Source organism: Heteronotia binoei, chromosome 19, assembly GCF_032191835.1.
Source record: "Heteronotia binoei isolate CCM8104 ecotype False Entrance Well chromosome 19, APGP_CSIRO_Hbin_v1, whole genome shotgun sequence".
Classification (NCBI taxonomy): Eukaryota; Metazoa; Chordata; class Lepidosauria; order Squamata; family Gekkonidae; genus Heteronotia; species Heteronotia binoei.
In genome coordinates this window covers 45,128,532-45,146,387 of record NC_083241.1, presented here as the reverse complement: position 1 = coordinate 45,146,387, position 17,856 = coordinate 45,128,532, and the positions used below count along the sequence as shown (strand labels likewise).

Here is a 17,856-nt window from a genome sequence, read left to right as displayed (position 1 = left end):
CTGCCAGTCTGAGTAGGCAACACTGGCCTTGAACTCTGCTTCAGTAGAAGGCACCTTCGTCTGTCCATATTACCAATCATTAGAAAAACTAGAGAGGAGATCATTTCCCCACCAAAGTTCTGCACTGTCCTTTGTAAGCAGCGGGCCCTTTCTGATTCAAGGCAGGAGAGGGTGTGCATGCCCACCTCCACTCTTACTTCATTTTCCCAATTTCCCCTGTTGTAAACGTCTGCATTTCCCTCCCTGATCACCTAGGGATCGGTCTAATCTCCAGCTGAGTAACCGCAGGCTTGAAAGGAAAGTGAAGGAACTCATGATGCAGGTGGATGATGAACACCTGTCCCTGACAGACCAAAAGGACCAGGTAAAGGGGAAAGGAGCTGGCAAGATGCTGCAAGAATGATCTTCTGAATGGCTTCTGCAATTCATTCCATACTGAAATTCTGCTTTTCTTGAAATCCCAAGCGAGCTGCTCTCTTTTCGCTCTAAATGCCACCTTGCCCTTCTCTTTCAGGAGAGCAGAGTTTTTTAAAAATGGTTTCTTTGATGTTTGTAGAAAAAGGGAGGGCACTGTTGTGTCCAGATGAGTAAAATAGAAGAAAAAAAAACAGCCTGGTAACAAGACCATTAAGAATGACCTCACTTCGTCCTACCACCGACTGAGACAAACTGTGCATTGATGTCTCCCCCTTTCCTAAAGTGCTCTTCTGGAAGGGACCACTTGAATCAAAGGCGGGGGGGGGGGAGAGGGAATGTCTTCCCTCTCCTCAGCTCCTCTCCTCATCCACATTTCTGTGCTTGTGAAGGTAATGCAGAACTGGGCAGAGGCAGAAACAGGAGACATGGCATGGTTTTATTTATTTAAAATATTTTTATGCTGCCTTTCCACCTGATCTGGGACCACAAGGCAGCAGACATGGGAACAGTAGAGCATCTAAGCAGTTAAAAATGCAATGATAAAATAATCCAATTAAAAACAGATGAACAAACTACACTAGAAGGAAGACTGATCACTCCCTTCCCTCAAGCAAGTCAGGCCTTGGGGTATGTGGCTGCACCATCTCTGCTGATACTGGGCGCTCCACACGGATCACGTCAGATGGGTTTCCCAAGCTCAGGCAGCGGGATGCCACAAAACCCTGACTGCCAGCCACCCATCCCCTGCTCCCTTGCCCTTCTCTCCCCCATTCCCTCTGTTCAGGGCACATTGTGAGAAGCAAAGAGGCCAGGAGAGAGCCTTCTTGGCTTCACATTGTTAGGAGTGGTTGCTTCAAGAAACAGCTTTAAGAGCCCCACCAGATTTCTGGGCGGGATAAGCTGTGTAGAGTGTGAGCTTTAGTGTGTACAGTGCTCCCCTGGTATCTGACAAAGGGAGCTCTGGCATCTTTGAAAGAGGCCATGGTCCGCCCTCTCCTAAAAAAGAGTACAGCAGATCCGGTCGAGTTGGCGAACTACCGACCGGTCTCGAACCTACCATTCTTAGGTAAGGTTATAGAGAGGGCAGTGGCGTCACAGTTGCAGAGTTTTTTGGATGACACTTCCGCCTTAGACTCCCACCAGTCCGGCTTTCGTACGGGTCATGGGACGGAGACGGTGCTGGTCACCTTGGTAGATGACCTCCAGCGGCATCTGGATCGAGGCAGCGTGGCGGTGCTGATGCTGTTGGACCTGTCGGCCGCATTCGACACGGTCGATCATCAGCTACTGGCCCGCCGGCTCGCCGACGCAGGATCAGGGGGTTGGCCTTACAGTGGCTTTCCTCCTTCCTTGATGGATGGGGACAAAGGGTGGCTATTGGGGGAGAGCGGTCCCGGAGGCATCCACTAGTGTGCGGGGTGCCACAAGGGGCAGTTCTCTCCCCGATGCTGTTTAACATCTACATGCGCCCCCTTGCCCAGATTGCTCGGAGGTTCGGGCTCGGGTGCCATCAATATGCTGATGACACCCAGCTCTATCTACTAATGGACGGCCGACCTGACTCCGTCCCAGAAAACCTGGACCTAGCACTGCAAGCCGTGGCAGGTTGGCTCAGACTGAGCGGGCTGAAGTTGAATCCAACGAAGACAGAGGTCCTTTGCTTGGGTCGCGGTGCCCTGGGAGGGGAAATCCCCTTGCCGGTCTTTCACGGTGTGCTGCTGAAAGCAGCCCATAAGGTCAAGAGCCTGGGGGTTCTTCTGGAGCCTTCATTATCAGTGGAGGCACAGATTGCGGCCGCTGCCAAGTCCGCGTTTTTTCATCTTTGACGGGCGAAGCAGTTGGCCCCCTTCCTGGAGCGCCGTGACCTAGCAATGGTGATCCATGCTACGGTCACCTCGAGACTGGACTACTGCAACGCCCTCTACATGGGGCTGCCCTTGTGCCAAACTCGGCGGCTGCAGCTGGTGCAGAACGCGGCGGCTAGGCTGTTGCTGGGGCTCCCAAGGTGGGAGCACATACAGCCGGGGCTACGCGGACTGCACTGGCTGCCAGTGGTATACCGAGTTCGCTACAAAGTGCTGGTTATCACCTTTAAAGCCCTATATGGCCGAGGACCTGCCTACCTGAAGGACTGTCTCTCCCCATACGAGCCCCAGAGAGCGCTGAGGTCAGCTGGAAAAAAACCAGCTGAATGTCCCTGGGCCAAGGGAGGCCAGATTGAAGGCCACCCGGGATCAGGCCTTCTCTGTCGCAGCCCCACTGCTGTGGAATCAACTCCCAGAGGAGGTGCGGGCCCTACGATGCTTAGATCAATTTCATAGGGCTTGTAAAACCCACCTTTTCAAGATAACCTTCAACTAATGACAAGCTAGGAAGGGCCGCTGAAAATGCTTTTAGTTACTGAATTCTACTGAAGATCTATTTTTATAGCACCATATTGTTAATGTTAATTTTAATAATCTGTAATTTGTTTTAACCATGATTTTATAAGTATAACTTGATGTATAATGTATTTTATGTTGTGAGCCGCCCTGAGCCTGCCTCGGCGGGGAGGGCGGGTTAAAAATAAAAAGTTGTTGTTGTTGTTGTTATTATTATTATTATTGTTATTATTATTAAAGGAATCTTGCTGGTCTCCAAAGGGCTCCTGGACTTGACTCCAGCTGCTCTACTGCAGACCAACACAGCTGCCTTCTGGAACTGCTCCAGGAAAGATTCTCAGAAACCGGAGCTGCTTATATGCAGCAGCTGCAAAACAGAAGGCAGAATTTATGCCTTTCTCTGAATACAGAAATGACCCATGACTACTTGATGGCTCCTGTAAAGCTGCTCTATGTTTTATGTCATGGGTGGTTAAGGAATAAGAGTCTCATCTCTGCCCCAGCTCTGATTGGCCCTTGTTTTTGTTCCGCAGCTGAGCTTGCGCTTGAAAGCAATGAAACGCCAAGTGGAGGAAGCGGAAGAAGAAATCGACAGGCTGGAGAGTGCAAAGAAGAAACTTCAGAGGGATCTGGAAGAGCAAGTGGACTTCAACGACCAGCTGCAGGGGCAACTGAATGCAATCAAAAAGGAGCTCAGGTGACTTGGGTGTCACAGCTCTCTGTGATGGATCCCCCCCCCCCCTCCAACACTCAGCACTCCCAAGGGACCAAAGAGGGCCTTAGAATCATAGAGCTGGAAGGGACTTTTAGGGTCATTTAGTCCAACCCACTGCACAATGCAGGAAATTCACAAGTACTTCCCTCTCATACACACACAGTGACCTCTGCTCCATGCCCAGAAAATGACAAAAACCTCCAGGGTCTCTGGCTAAACTGGCCTGGGGAAAAATTGCTGCTTGACTCCAAAGTAGCAAACAACATTTCCTGGGATGTGTAAGAAAAGGCCACGAGAACTAAACACTGATGCAACCCTTCCTGCCCTCCCTCTCATGACCTGCCTAAGTTCACAGGATCAGCATTGCCATCAGATGGCCATATAGCCTGTTTAAAAAAACCCTCGACTACACATTGCACACTCCTTGTGTCTGTGCTGGCCAACATTATAAACATATGTACACACCCAAGAAGAGGAGTGCCCATTCTGCTTGCAAGACTGCAGGGGAGCCCAGTTGGCATCTCTTATATGCACGGACAGGTCGTTTTGTAGTCTTTGAGGATGCAGAAGGGACTCATTTGAATGAGGTGGCTTTTTAAAGGCATAACACAGATGTAGCCCAAGCATCTGGGAGGCATTTTGAATACTGACGTGCTTCATATATTTATCATTGTTTCAGCAGGTACAGGAAGCTGCCAAATAAAGTTCTGAGTGACCTGGATGATGAGGATGACGACGATGTCAGCACTGACGGAGACAGCCTTTATGAAGGACCTTCAGGATTTAAATTTTTAAAGGACAGCGAGGCCAGAAGCTAGAAACAAAGCAGTCCCACAGCTCTTAAAGAGTTGCAAACACACACTGATGAGGAAGTCAAAGGCCACAGGAATGTCAGAGCTGGGGGGTGGGTTACCTATCACTTTGTGGCTTGCAATTTTTACAGATACTTCAGTAATAAATATCCTAAACCATAAAGTTCTTGTCTTCCAAACCATCTGCAACCATGATGGGGGAACCAACACCTTTACGTCAAGTTCCTCAGAAGAACCAGCAGCTCTCCTAGGGAGCCAGAGTTTTGTTTTCTTGCAACTGACTCCATGCCAAGCTTGTCTTTAAAGGCAAGCAACAGATAAAACACGAGAGTGAAGGCTATTATTTAATCACTGTAAGTAGAAGAAATCATGTACAGAATGTATATACTTCAGACACTTTTATGGACTGTTCTACTGCCATTTTTGTAAAGCTTCCTATTTTTTTATAGAACACAGGCAAAGTGCTGAAATCTATATGGAGTATGAGACTTGTTCTTAAACCTTCAGAAACCTCTTATATTCTGTTTATGTTTAGCAAGTCATATTTTAGCTTTCAGGGTGACTACAATGACCCAGTGGAAGGGTCAAAAAATTTTTTACTCTTGAGTTCTCTGTATAACTGTGGGAGCACAATGTCAGTGGGATGGTCAGTGCTAGTTTTATTGGGCAGAGATGTCCTGCCTTCCATAGCATAGCTTGGTAACTATTGTATGAGGTCTGACCTTGTATCATTTTAACGAAGGGAAGAGATACCTGCTCCCGAGATGCGGACACAGTCACCAGTGCTCTGAGTGTGAATGTTCCAGCCTGGGCTGCAGCTGCTGGTATCACGATCCTCTTTTGATTCCTGCAGTTTGTAAAGATGGCAATTCGAGAAAAGGTTACTCTATAGATGTACATTTATTATTATTATTATTTACTGAATTAAGGGACCTCTCAACCAGTTGTATCACTAAAAACTGCTTTAGGGAAATCCTTATGAAAAGGAATAATTTATCTCTGAAATGTACTTGTTGCCCAAGGTGCCTGCCGTGACCTTCTCTCTCTCCTGCAGTATCCGGAGACAGAAATTTATTACTAGTGTCTGAGGAGTAAAGATTGCACCCACCCGTGACAGCAGTTTTAGAATGGGGAAAGAAACTGGAATCCTTTTGCGATGACAATCAGCTAGATACAATCTCTCACAGACTATTTTTATTCTGAAACTTTATAATGCAGACCTTATTTTATACAGCTGGTTATGGTTCTAAGATCTCTATCCAAATCCTGCCTTAAACAAAAAGTAGGGCAGAATCCACCAATTCTCCTGCACAGAGCCCCTGTTTTGTTTCAGAAGCTTCTGCGGGAGAACTCTGCTGGATCACGCCCATCAATGGAGACTCTTAAGCCATCTGGGAAAAGATCAAGTAATTTTGCAGCTACCTCCAGACATGCTACTCTGTAAAGACAAGAGTTTTTGAAATAAACTGCCATGGTTAAACCTCTTCTTTTCAACTTCTGAGTCTCACTGAACGGTTTGGGGAGGGACGGTGGCTCAGTGGTAGAGCATCTGCTCGGTAAGCAGAAGGTCCTAGGTTCAATCCCTGGCATCTCCAACTAAAAAGGGTCCAGGCAAATAGGTGTGAAAAACCTCAGCTTGAGACCCTGGAGAGCTGCTGCCAGTCTGATTCAGTATAAGGCAGCTTCATATGTTCTCGCACGCTCTTTCCCAAGTAGGAGCGCATCCTCTCTGCATAGATGGCCCCTGTCCTGGGGGCAAGCTGAAGCAGATTTGGGCCATCATTGACAAGGGAGCAGAACTCAGCCTTGGATACAATGCAGCAGTAACTTCTCCTATACATGGCCCATGGAAATGGAACTGATCCTGCCATTAGGCAGTATGCCCAGTAGAGTTGTCCTGTTTCCTGACTCCTTTATGAGAGTCAGAGCCTGGGGCCATGTATAGGAGAAGACTCTGTGAGTGCCCCAGGCTCCTTTTTGTACATGGTCTACTTTCCCTTTCCAGTGCAGAGGGTAGATCAAGAGTACAAAGAGAATCACCCATTCATCCATCAAGGGTCCCTCCTCCTGAGCGTAAGAAAACAGCCTTCCATTTAGCAAGAGGGCCTCAGATTTTGTGCAGCACTATAGGGAGGATGGTGTTACGCTAACTGCATTTTTCTCCACGCCTTTTGGCTGATGGTGGAGATGCCTGAATCAATCAGATATAAAATGGAACTGCGAGGTCCAACACAGCCTGCCAAAGGACTCTTTTTTGCTGGTGTCTGATTTATTTGCTAATTTCTCCTGTATCCCATCAGTATCTGTGGATTGCCTGGAATGGCAGCAATACCTTCCATTTGTACCGTTCTGGTGCCCAATAGCAGCTATTATTTGATTCTTGTCACCTGCTTAAAGAAACTGATCACACGGATTTCAGGTTACCTTGAGAATTAAATCTGCATAAATTTACATTTGAATAAACTAGTCTGAAAAAGAAGTGCACTCCAATAATATGTACTTGCAGACATGTTGCAGCATGCCTCAACTTAGAAGAAGCATTTATTCATGGCTGAAAGAGAAGGCAGAATACCAGCACTTGGAGGGCACCAATCACTTAGGCTTCTATAAATACATGTACTTTTAAAAAAAATCAACTAAACTGTCCAGTTAATGGGGGGAGGCACAGCTTTAACCTTAATCTATTTAAATACTGACGTACTGATTAACCATTGCCATGGTAATTGCTCTATTTCCTTGTGTCTAAAGGGTATCTTATGACAATCTTTCTCTGGGGTTTAACTTGCCCAAGAGCACCCACCTGGGGCAGCTGGCCCATGTAAGATCAGCAATAGTGAAAGATCAGTGCACAGTTGGGAGACCCCGAGTGCTGTTGGGGTGCACATCTTGGATCACGTGGCCTGGGGTGAAATTTTGGCTCAGGTTCATTCACCGGACAGTTGGCCCTGACCAACCCCCACTTTTACAGGCCATGCAGTATCTATAAGATGGCCTTTACTTCATGGCCTGAATATTTATCTAAGAAGCCTTGGTCCAGTTGATCTGATTTTCCAATCAAAAAGCAGAGTAGTTGGAAGAGGACTTCTTCTGCATGTGGGGTATTTCCAGTGGCTGAAAAGATTTAAGTGCCTACATAATTCATCACAGGCCCAGGATTCACTATAAGTTCTCAAGGGGGTAGCGGGTGCCTACCCTTCATCATTTCCTCTAATATCCAGTACCCTGATGTGGTTTTCTCATTGTTCAGTCTAGTGGTACTTACCCTGTGGCTTGTGATCTGCACATGGCTCCTTCACAAGCCACCTGTAGACTTCAGACAGCATTGCAGAAGTAAACATGGGCACACTGGAAGGAATGTGGGAGCAGCACCAAGCTAGAGTGAAAACCAGAGAGAACCCTTAGATGACTACACAACACCAGAAGGAGGTGGCAAGTGGATGATATCTGGTAGGAAAGGAAGGAAGGAGAATGAAAATGGGCCATCATGCATCAAACTGACAGCCAGGTAATTTATTTATTTATGTTTGCTTGTTTACATTATCTACAGTCTGCCTTTCTCACTGGAACTCACAGCGCATTACTCAGTGTGAGTCAGCACAATAGACAAAATTGTACATTTGTAAACAATGCATTAGGATTGTAGAAGTCTGGAATCCTCAGAAAGAACTGGAGCACAGCATAAGTATTCACATGACACATTAAGCACAGAAATCACGTAATAGGATCCCACTTACAATAAGCTACACACAGCAGCAGTACAGGCCACCATCTCAAACACTTATCCAAGTCAGTCTGTGAACCATTTGCATACTGCAACCCTATGACCTGCGCAAATTAAATGCATGCAATAAATTAATGCCCGCAATAAATATTTCATTATCATTGCACTGAAAATTTATTTGTTTACAGTTATTTCACTTCTAGCAAATGTGTTTAAACATTATAGAAGATACTATATCTAAATCTAGTAAATAAGTAAGTGCATGACACTTTAGAGTAACTAACATAGAAAGAACAGGTCCCAGTCTTGAAGAACTTGCCATCGAAACATACAGTAAAGAAATGCAAAAAGAAAGAGGCAGGAGAAAAGAATTGTAAGAAGATGATTAATTTTAATAATTTATAACTGTTTTAACCATGTTTTTATAACGTAAACTGATGTAATGTGTATTTTATGCTGTGAGCCGCCCTGAGCCTGCTTCGGCGGGGAGGGCGGGATAGAAATAAAAAATTATTATTATTATTATTATTATGATCGGGGCACATATCAGACTGGGGAATGGTTTGGTAGATGAGGCCTGGTCGCAGAGCTCATATCACTTGGAACTCTAATGATATTGTCTGAGTAGATATGGGGACATCAGGGGCATCTGGACAGGTTAGCCCCTGGACTGAAGTTGGCTAAGTGGTTCATGGGTGTTGGTGAGAACTTCTCTTAAATTAGTGGGCGGTTTGCAAGGTGAGGCAGGACTGTCACCCAAGACCTGTGAGAAAGAATCATTGCCGCAAGCAGCTGACATAGGAATCTGCCACAGTTGAGAGGTTTTGGCTTTAAAAGAGGATTAGATAAATTCATGGAGGAGAGGTCCATCAGTGGCTACCAGCCATGGCAGTCAGCCTCTGAACCCCACTGCCAGAAGCAACATCAGGGGAAGGCCTTGATTGGCCTCCCTGCCCTGTCATTGGCCCTCCATTGGTTGGCCACTGGGTGAGACAGGATGCAGGACTAGAGGGACCACTGGTCACATCCAGCAGGGCTGTTATGTTCTTGAGGATGCAGCTGAAGTGAAAATAATGGAAGTTCTACATGTTTTCCACCAGAGGGTAGCATAATGTGTTCCAGATCCTTATTAAAGGATTGATAGTCAAAAACACAAAAGGAGAGAGAGAGAGCACAAAAGTAGGAGAGCACAAAAGTAGGCCTGAAACTCAACATCAAAAAAACTAAGATCATGGCACCCGGCCCCATCACTCCTTGGCAAATAGAAGGGGAAGACATGGAAGTAGTGACAGACTTCACATTTCTGGGATCCAAGATCACTGCAGATGGTGACTGTAGCCATGAAATTAAAAGACGTTTGCTCCTTGGGAGGACAGCTATGATGAACCTGGGCAGTATAATAAAAAGTAGAGACATCACCCTGCCAACAAAAGTCTGTATAGTCAAAGCAATGGTATTCCCAGTAGTAATGTATGACTGTGAGTGCTGGATCATAAGGAAGGCCGAGCGCAGAAGAATAGATGCTTTTGAGCTGTGGTGCTGGAGAAGAATCTTGAGAGTCCCTTGGACTGTGTAATGTACTCAGTGACGAGACGTGCAGAAGGCAACATACTTTATTAGAAGGTACATCACAGAACAGGGCAATGCGGGCCGGGACCCGCTTTATATACATTCTCCCCGGAACAGCCCTCCAGCTGGCCAGTCCAATCCTGGCCAGTCAAACTTCCCGCCACTGGTCTTGATTGGTGGAGACTTTCCCGCGCTGCGCAGAGTGACCAAGGGGCTTCCCCTGGATGCCTCTGCTGCGTGGCCGCGCGGTGCTGCTTCATACAGCCCAATACACTACAGACTGCAAGATGAAATCAGTCAGTTCTAAGGGAAATTAACCCAGACTATTCCCTGGAAGGTCAGATGCTGAAGCTCAAATACTTTGGCCACCAAATGAGAAGGGAGCACTCACTGGAGAAGATCCTGATGCTGCAAAAGACAGAAGGCAAAAGAAGAAGGGGACGGCAAAAGATGAGCTGGCTGGACAGGGCTACGTAACAAACATGAATTTGAGCAGACTTTGGAGGATGGTGGACGACAGGAGGGCCTGGTGTGATTTTGTCCATGGGGTCGCAAAGAGTCGGACTTGACTGTGCGACTGAACAACAAAAGTAAAAAACACCAGCAGCTCTGTAAGGAAAAAACCCCTTTAACGCTATGTCATATTACCTTTATTAGGACAAGCTGAAACACATCAGTGTGCCTTTTTTGAAGTTTCATAAGACTTGTGAAAAGTGTTTTGGGGAGCAAATTTTTTATTCTGGGTATAAGCTTTTGTGTGCATGTATACTTTCATGTGCATGCATACTTCTTCAGAAGTGTGCGTGCACACAGAAGCTTATACTCAAAATAAAATTTTGTTGGTCTTAAAGTGCCATTTGACTTAAATTTGTTCTGCTGCTTCAGACCAACATGAATCTAATGTTTTGGGGAAGGAAATGATTTAGCAGTATTTTGGATCAGTTTGTATCCAGTGCAAAAAATCTCAGGTAGCAACAAAATGTGCCAGGACAAAGAAGTGGCATTTATTTTTCCTTTGCAGTTATACGAGTAGCTGACCAATTTCCCTCTAACCATATTGGAATGCACAGGTCCCTTTGTAATCAAAAGTAGAGAAAAATTATTTGGCTACAGAGTTTTACTTTGTGATGGAATAGGAAGGCTGCCTCTACCGAATGGTTTCCATGACCCAAACATATTGGGGGTTCTGACGCTGTCTTTTCAGCTGCTGAGGTCTGCTCTTCTCTTTGCAAACTGAGGAGGGCAGGTTGTATGTACTTCAAGGGCTGTAATACAGCCTCCAAGGGCCCTCCCTGTCACACAGACCAAAAGACTGCTAGAGGTTTTGCAGAAACAACTCAACATGCAGAGTTTCAAACAACAAAAGAACCATAACAATTATTCCTATCAAGAATATCAAGAAACTGGAGGAAAACAGGCGGCAGGTGTTTCCTGTCCCTGTTTGGCGAACTCTGTGGGGCCCATGGCCTGCATGGGAACACAGGAACTGGGGGGTGGGGGAGAGAACAACCATTGATGTCAACAGGACTGAGGCTGTTGATCTCACTGGAACAGGAACAGGTCCCGTTACTATATTAGGCTCAAAGTAAACACTGTCCCAAAGAGTAGGAGCACCAGAACAGCAATGATGGAACAACTCAACATCCCCTAGTTCAGTATCCTGTTCTCCATGCCAGACTGTTCTCCCAAAAGATTATGGGGCTCTCTGTGCACCAAGAACTGCAAAATATTTTGCAAGGCTGCAAACACCAACCTGACCGAGCAGGCACAGGGCTTCTGATTTCCCCATCAAACCGCTCTGTACTCTCTCCCAACCTCACCTCCTTCCTGCTAGTCAATGCTCTGCATAATTCTGTGACATAATTAAATGTCTCCTCCCTCAAACAAGTGTTTGTCTCCTCTTGCTACCTCCAATTACTCCCAGAACTTCTGCGTGATGTCTGCCACCTTGCATCTTTCCTTCAACTCCCTCCACTAAAACCCACATTTTGTTAGACAGACCCCTTAGGACCCCCAGATACGTGAAGGGCTGTCAAGCTGCAGCCAACTTATGGCAACCACACAGGGTTTTCAAGGCAAGTGATTAAGCAGAGGCGGTTTGCCATTGCCTTCCTCCGCAGTCTTCCTTGGTTGGTCTCCCATCCAAGCACTGACCCTGCTTAGCTGCCAAGATCTGATGAGATCAAGCTATACAGTACCAATTCACACCCCCCGCTTAGGTCCCCTATTTCTTTCTAAAACTAAACCAAAGTATGTGCTTTGTTTATCCCTGTTGTTTCACAAAGGAACACTTTTTCTAGTGCTCCAAGTGGTTTGCAAACATATTAACCACTGCAAAACTAATTGACTATTAAACAAACTAATAAACAAAAATTAAAAACACAAACGTATAGCAGTATCGCAAAAGTGAACAAGTGGGTGACCCAGCAATTCCAGAGAGTACCAGAACAAAATCACAACCCAGATAAAAGCAACTGGTTGAGTCAAAAGCAGAACCAAACATTTAACTCTTCCCTGGCTGCCTGAACAGAGGGTGAAGGCATAAGACAAGCCTCGAAGGGGAGGGAATTTCACAGATGCACTTCTGCTATTGTTACCCTAGCCCTGGTCACCTCTAAGTAGTTGGGGTCATTCAAAGAAAGGCCTCATTAAAAATTCTTAATTGATGTTTGGTTCCCCTTGTAGGAGATGGTCTTTCTGGTACAGGACACTGGAACTCAAATCCAGCACCTTGAATTGTGTAACCAACGTTACTAATGTGACTGCCCTGGCCTGTCCCAGTTAATAGCTTTGTCAGAGCATTTAGAACTAATTGTAGGTTTCAGGAAATTTTCAAATGCAGCACACACAGAGCTCATGACAGTAACCAAGACTAAAATGACAGCACAGACAGCTGTAGCCAAGTCATTCCTTCCTGGCAAAGGGCACAGCTACACACCAGCCAAAGGCAGCAGAAGAGGATGCTACCTGGGCATCCGGAGACAAGGCTGGATATAAGAGTGCCCACAAAGAAGTAAATCTGCTTGCTTAGCAAGAGTCCTATTCTGTCCTAAAAAGTGATAATCATAGAGTTGGAAGGGACCTCCAGGGTCATCTAGTCCAACCCCCTGCACAGTGCAGGAAATTCACAGTTGTCTCCCCACCACCAACCCAGTGACACCTGCTCCATGCCCATAAATCACCTTCCTTGTCTAAAACCTACTGCACCAAAATCATATCTTGGCTGGATTAAGTTTATTTGACTGTTATCTTCAGGAACCAGTTCAAGAAATCCATTACTACTCCATCTGATATGAAAAGGAGGAATAAAATTGTGTGTAATAAGCACACTGATGGAACCTCACCCATTCCACATCCTCTGACAACTTCATCCAATGGTTTCATATAGATATTAAAGACATGAGGAGGGGTGTCAAAACAGTGCCCTGCAGGGAGATCATACAGCACGTTTGCCTGGAGGCACAGCTGAAGTCCCCCCATCACCACCTTCTGGAATGTATTCCGGTTGCCAGCAGAGTGACCAAATGCTGCTGTGCCTCCTATAGCAACAGATTTCTCACACATATCTACTTAAGTGAGGAAGCAGGGACTAAGAGAGGGATGCACCCCAAACTCACAAGCATGAAACGCCTGTCTTCAGCAATCTGGAGATCGAAAACGACCCCTATCATCAATGGAGTTTGCTCCCTCCTCCCAAATATTATTACACTTCTACGAGCACTGAGGGAAAGGTCTGAAAGACTTTTGTTTCTTCCTGTGGGACCCTGGACTTCTGCAACAGTGCTGCAGAATGGGAAGGAACAAAAGACTTAATTTGAGCTGCGACACGTCTGGGGCTTTTTGCACTTGCATTTCACTGTATATTAGCAATCTAGATGGGAGCATCCTGTCTATCCATATTTCCAGTGGATTTATTGTGTTCTAGAATATATTATTTGGTCGAAAACTCAGCCGCATCAATACTCTATTTCACAACACCATGGATAGAATATCTCATCATGCTGGAGATGTCTCAGTGACTGGAAACCAAGGGAAGTGGATGTTGGAAGAACATGTTTTGAAGAATAATACAAAAAACCTGTCTAACCAGGAAGCATGAATGAACTCTGGGAATCACAGCAATGAGCAAAGCATTCCTAACAAATATTAGTAATGTGGCTGCCAGGGTTCTGACTGTTTTCTTTTGGTAGAAATTTAACTATGATTTAATTTGCTGGAAATTAAAATAAACCTCTCTACACTCACAGACACTCTGTATCTGAAAAAAATGTACATACACAGAAAAGCTTACACCTAAAATAAAACTCTGATGACTTAAAGAGTACCAGTGGACTCCAACTTTGTTCTGCTGCTTCAGACCAACACACGTTACCCAACTGAATTTATCCTGTAAGACTGTTTATGAATGCCATTTGTTGATACAATGGTGTTTGTTTTGCTGATTTCCCTACAATGTTATTAAAATATTTTTTGCAGATAAAAACAGACAACATATTTTAAGAGTGCATTAACAATTTTAAAATGTTAATATATTTGTTCCGCAACGATTATACAGGGGGTTAAAAAGGAAACAAGCACATATACAAGGAAAAGTGCACTTTATGACACTAAAAGGGATGGAATATATATAATACTGGTGGACCAAATGGTTTTAATTTAAAGGATTTTGTGGCGTATAGTGCTTAAACTGGGACCACCTCTCTCAGTATGGCCCTGGAAGAGCGTCACACTCTAGTAACGAGAGAGATCCAGAAGCTGTCCTCAACTAGGGCCAAGACCTTTTCGGCCCTGGCCCCTGCCTGGAGGAACTCTGCCAGAGGACATCTATGCCCTACAGGATTTACATTTCCATAGGGCTTGAAGGCAGAGATGTTCTGCCAAGCTGAGGACAGCAATGGTCTGGCACCCTCACATCCCTACCTCCCCTCATTTTCTCCATATCCCCTCAATCCAGGGGGCCGGTGGACACTGAAGTTATCCATCGTCTTAGACGTAGTATTGTCTTTCTGATAAATTGTTTTAATATATTTTAATGTTGTTTTAATCCTACGGACTGTATTTGCCCCTGATGTAAGCCGCCCTGAGCCCTGCTTATGGGGAAGGGCAGCCTAGCAAACTAAAAGTAATAAATAATTATAAGTAATAATATACTTGGGCCATTATTTTGTACACTGTGGCTCTCTTCCAGTCATTTTGAGCCACCCTGGTCCAAAATCAAGAAAATACTATGGAAGTTACAGCAGACTCAAATCTGGAAAACTGGGCATGATTGCCCACTTCTCCTCCACATGAAGCCTTCTGGGTGACCTTGGGCCAGTCACAGTTCTCTCAGAACTCTCTCAGCCCCACCTACCTCACCCAGTACCTGTTGTGAGGAGAGGAAGGGAAGGCAATTATAAGCCGCTCTGAGACTCTTTAAGGAACAGGAAAATGGGATATTAAAACCTACTCTTCTTCCTCAATGAGCAGGGTTTTTATCATTTGGGAGCTTGAATTCTTGAATGAGCCATACACTACAGTGCAGGAGACCTTGTGGAGACCCTTTAGCCTAGATCTGTGGGATTACTGGCTACATAATTCCACAAAGAAGAAAGTAAGTCCCAGATGGCGGAGTGAAAATAATCATCTAGGCATATTCTGCCAATTCACATGACAGTCTAAGAGCACTTGAAGGTCAGACAGCAATCACCATTAAATGAGTGACACACAAAACAGTTTTGCAGGTTCAGAATATAAGAGGCATCCACCTGCCTAAGCAGAAATAGTTGGCCAGAAGGTCCTTTTCAAATAGATCCAAGTGGGCAGCCATGTTGGTCTGAAACAGTAGAACAAGTTAGGAGTCAAACCAAAAAAGTTTTATTCAGAACGTAAGCTTTTGTGTGCACGTGAAAGCTTGCGTTCTGAATAAAACTTTGTTGGTCTGAAAGGTGCACTTCACTCCTACTTGGTCCTTTTCAAATGTAACATTTGCAAATCTTTTGCCTATTGCAAAAAGAATGTCCAGCTTTTCCAGGCTTGAAGTGGGAAATGAGAAAACAGAACAAAGGAAACAGGAAAACCATGCTTGTGTCTGCTCCTGAATGCACAGGAACAGATAATTCATTACTGAAGTTGCCACAGGAAGACAACAGGCAGTTAGGAGTGAAAGTGGTAACTATAAACAGCCTGAGTGCTGAGCACCCCAAAAGAAGCAGATTTATGGTATGAAACAAAGCTTGCTGAACTCAATTGGTCACTATCATTAATTGTTTTCACTGCTGTGTCATTTCAAAACACTAAGTAACAACTTTTACTGGAAGCCCAAGGCACAGGCAACAGACTGTGATAATAACCCTTTCCAGCACTGAATTCACACATCACTTAAACATTTTTCAGCCCCTCTACAAATGTTGCATATATTAATAAGTGAAAGACAGTTCTTATTCTTGTAGAAGATTTCTGAGCATTTTGCTGGCTATGCAGGAAGGGGGATTTACAGTTGCATTTTAATTTTCCTGCTCCTTACAATGCACATGGGATTTCAGTCTAAGTGGAGCCCTCCAATGTACAGTTTACACAACAATTCTCTATGTATGTTCGTGTCAATGTGATTCTGTGATTCTGTTCTCAAGCAACGTCATGTTTCGGTACCCTGTTGTTGGTAAGCATTACTCAAACTATATAAAGATACTTACCACATAGTAAGTGTTCACTAGCATGTAATGCAGACCTAGATACATTGTATAGCTGACAGATCGCATTCAGACAGATGCAAAGAGATGATGGAGAAGAGGAGCTGCAGGGAAAAGTGATACTAAGAAGATACTAAAGCAGTGGCGACAGAGTAGCAAAGTGGCATCTATTTGGGAGGAACTATGGTTCATGATCAAGCATATACTTTGCATGCAGAAGGCATCAGGCTCAATCAATGACAACTCCAGTTAAAAGGATCCTGGGGTTGCTGGTATTAGGAATGACCTTTCTCTGCCTAAAATCATGGACAATGCAGAATGAGGTGGACCAATGATCTCATTTTGAGTAAGGAAGTGTTATATAGAGTCACATTGACTAGGAGACGGCCAGGTGTGTGAAGGAATAGGTGGATCCTGGGTTTCCTGGATTAATGAAAACAGTAAAAACATGGAATGACTGTCTATCCTTTGGAAGGTCAGCCTCAGGTCTGGAGAATGTTAGCTTCAGGCTTTATAGCTCTTAGGGCTTCTCAGACACGCATACATTGGAAAATCCTGTTTCATTATGTGATTGCTCTTGGTTTGGTTATTAACCTCAGTGTCTGAATCAGGATGTATTTCCTCCACATCACTGATTTAATGCTGAAGGGTTTAAGCACCTACATGCAAGAGAAACCTAAGTGTAGCGTCAGATGAATGATGCTTTGAAAATATGTTGTGTACATTCGTTATCTGACAATCTGAGCTGTTCTTCCTAGTATTTTCAAAGTATGTGGGTGTATGTTTCCATGTCCTGCCCAGAACTGGCTTTCCAATTAAAAGGTAGCTGCTGCACTGTGCTTTGGATTACAATTGAATTATTCCACCTACGTGTCTATTAGTAAATCATGCAAGCAATGAATCTCTAGTCCACCCTTCTGAACATATTCCCCAACCGGATCTAGCAACCAAACACTCAAGTAAAGTTTGAACAGGATGAGAAGAGTGAAAACTCTCTTTCTGCTACACTTATAATTCAGGTTTACACAAGTAAATTACCAATAGGTTCAAAACAGAAAAAGTACTCCAAGTAGCTTTCAAAATTCAATGCCACAGGATGTGATAAGCTTAGACAACTTTTAAAAATATTTGCCAAATTCATAGCAGGTAAGTCTCAGAGAGAAAGGCAGGCTATAAAAATAATAAGTAAATAAATACATAATAAACATTTTCAGTTTGGATCATACCGCATTTGAAAGAACAAGTCTCTTAGAAGAAGATATTGGACTTATACCCCACCCTTCACTCTGAGCGGCTTAAAATCTCAACCTTCCTCTCCCACAACAGGCACCCTGTGAGGTGGGTGAGGCTGAGAGAGTTCTCACAGAAGCTGCCCTTTCAAGGACAGCTCTGAGAGCTATGGCTGACCCAAGGCCATTCCAGCAGCTGCAAGTGGAGGAGGGGGGAATCAAACCCTGTTCTCTCAAATAAGAGTCTGTACACTTAACCACTACACCAAACTGGATCTCTATCAGAGCTCTGGCTGACCCAAGGCCATTCCAGCAGCTGCAAGTGGAGGAGGGGGGAATCA

The 17,856-nt window shown here is 44.8% G+C and overlaps 1 protein-coding gene across 1 annotated transcript in view; it reads left to right on the top strand.

Annotated features, from left to right (window-relative positions):
• CGNL1 (cingulin like 1) overlaps positions 1-5,817 on the top strand; it is a 43,843-nt gene extending 38,026 nt beyond the window's left edge. The window contains exons 16-18 of the mRNA XM_060259818.1: positions 256-364; positions 3,332-3,495; positions 4,196-5,817. Coding sequence (XP_060115801.1) covers positions 256-364; positions 3,332-3,495; positions 4,196-4,331 — 409 coding nt within the window. The 3' untranslated portion in view covers positions 4,332-5,817. The remainder of the gene's footprint in view (positions 1-255; positions 365-3,331; positions 3,496-4,195) is intronic.
• The last annotated feature ends 12,039 nt before the right edge of the window (positions 5,818-17,856 follow it).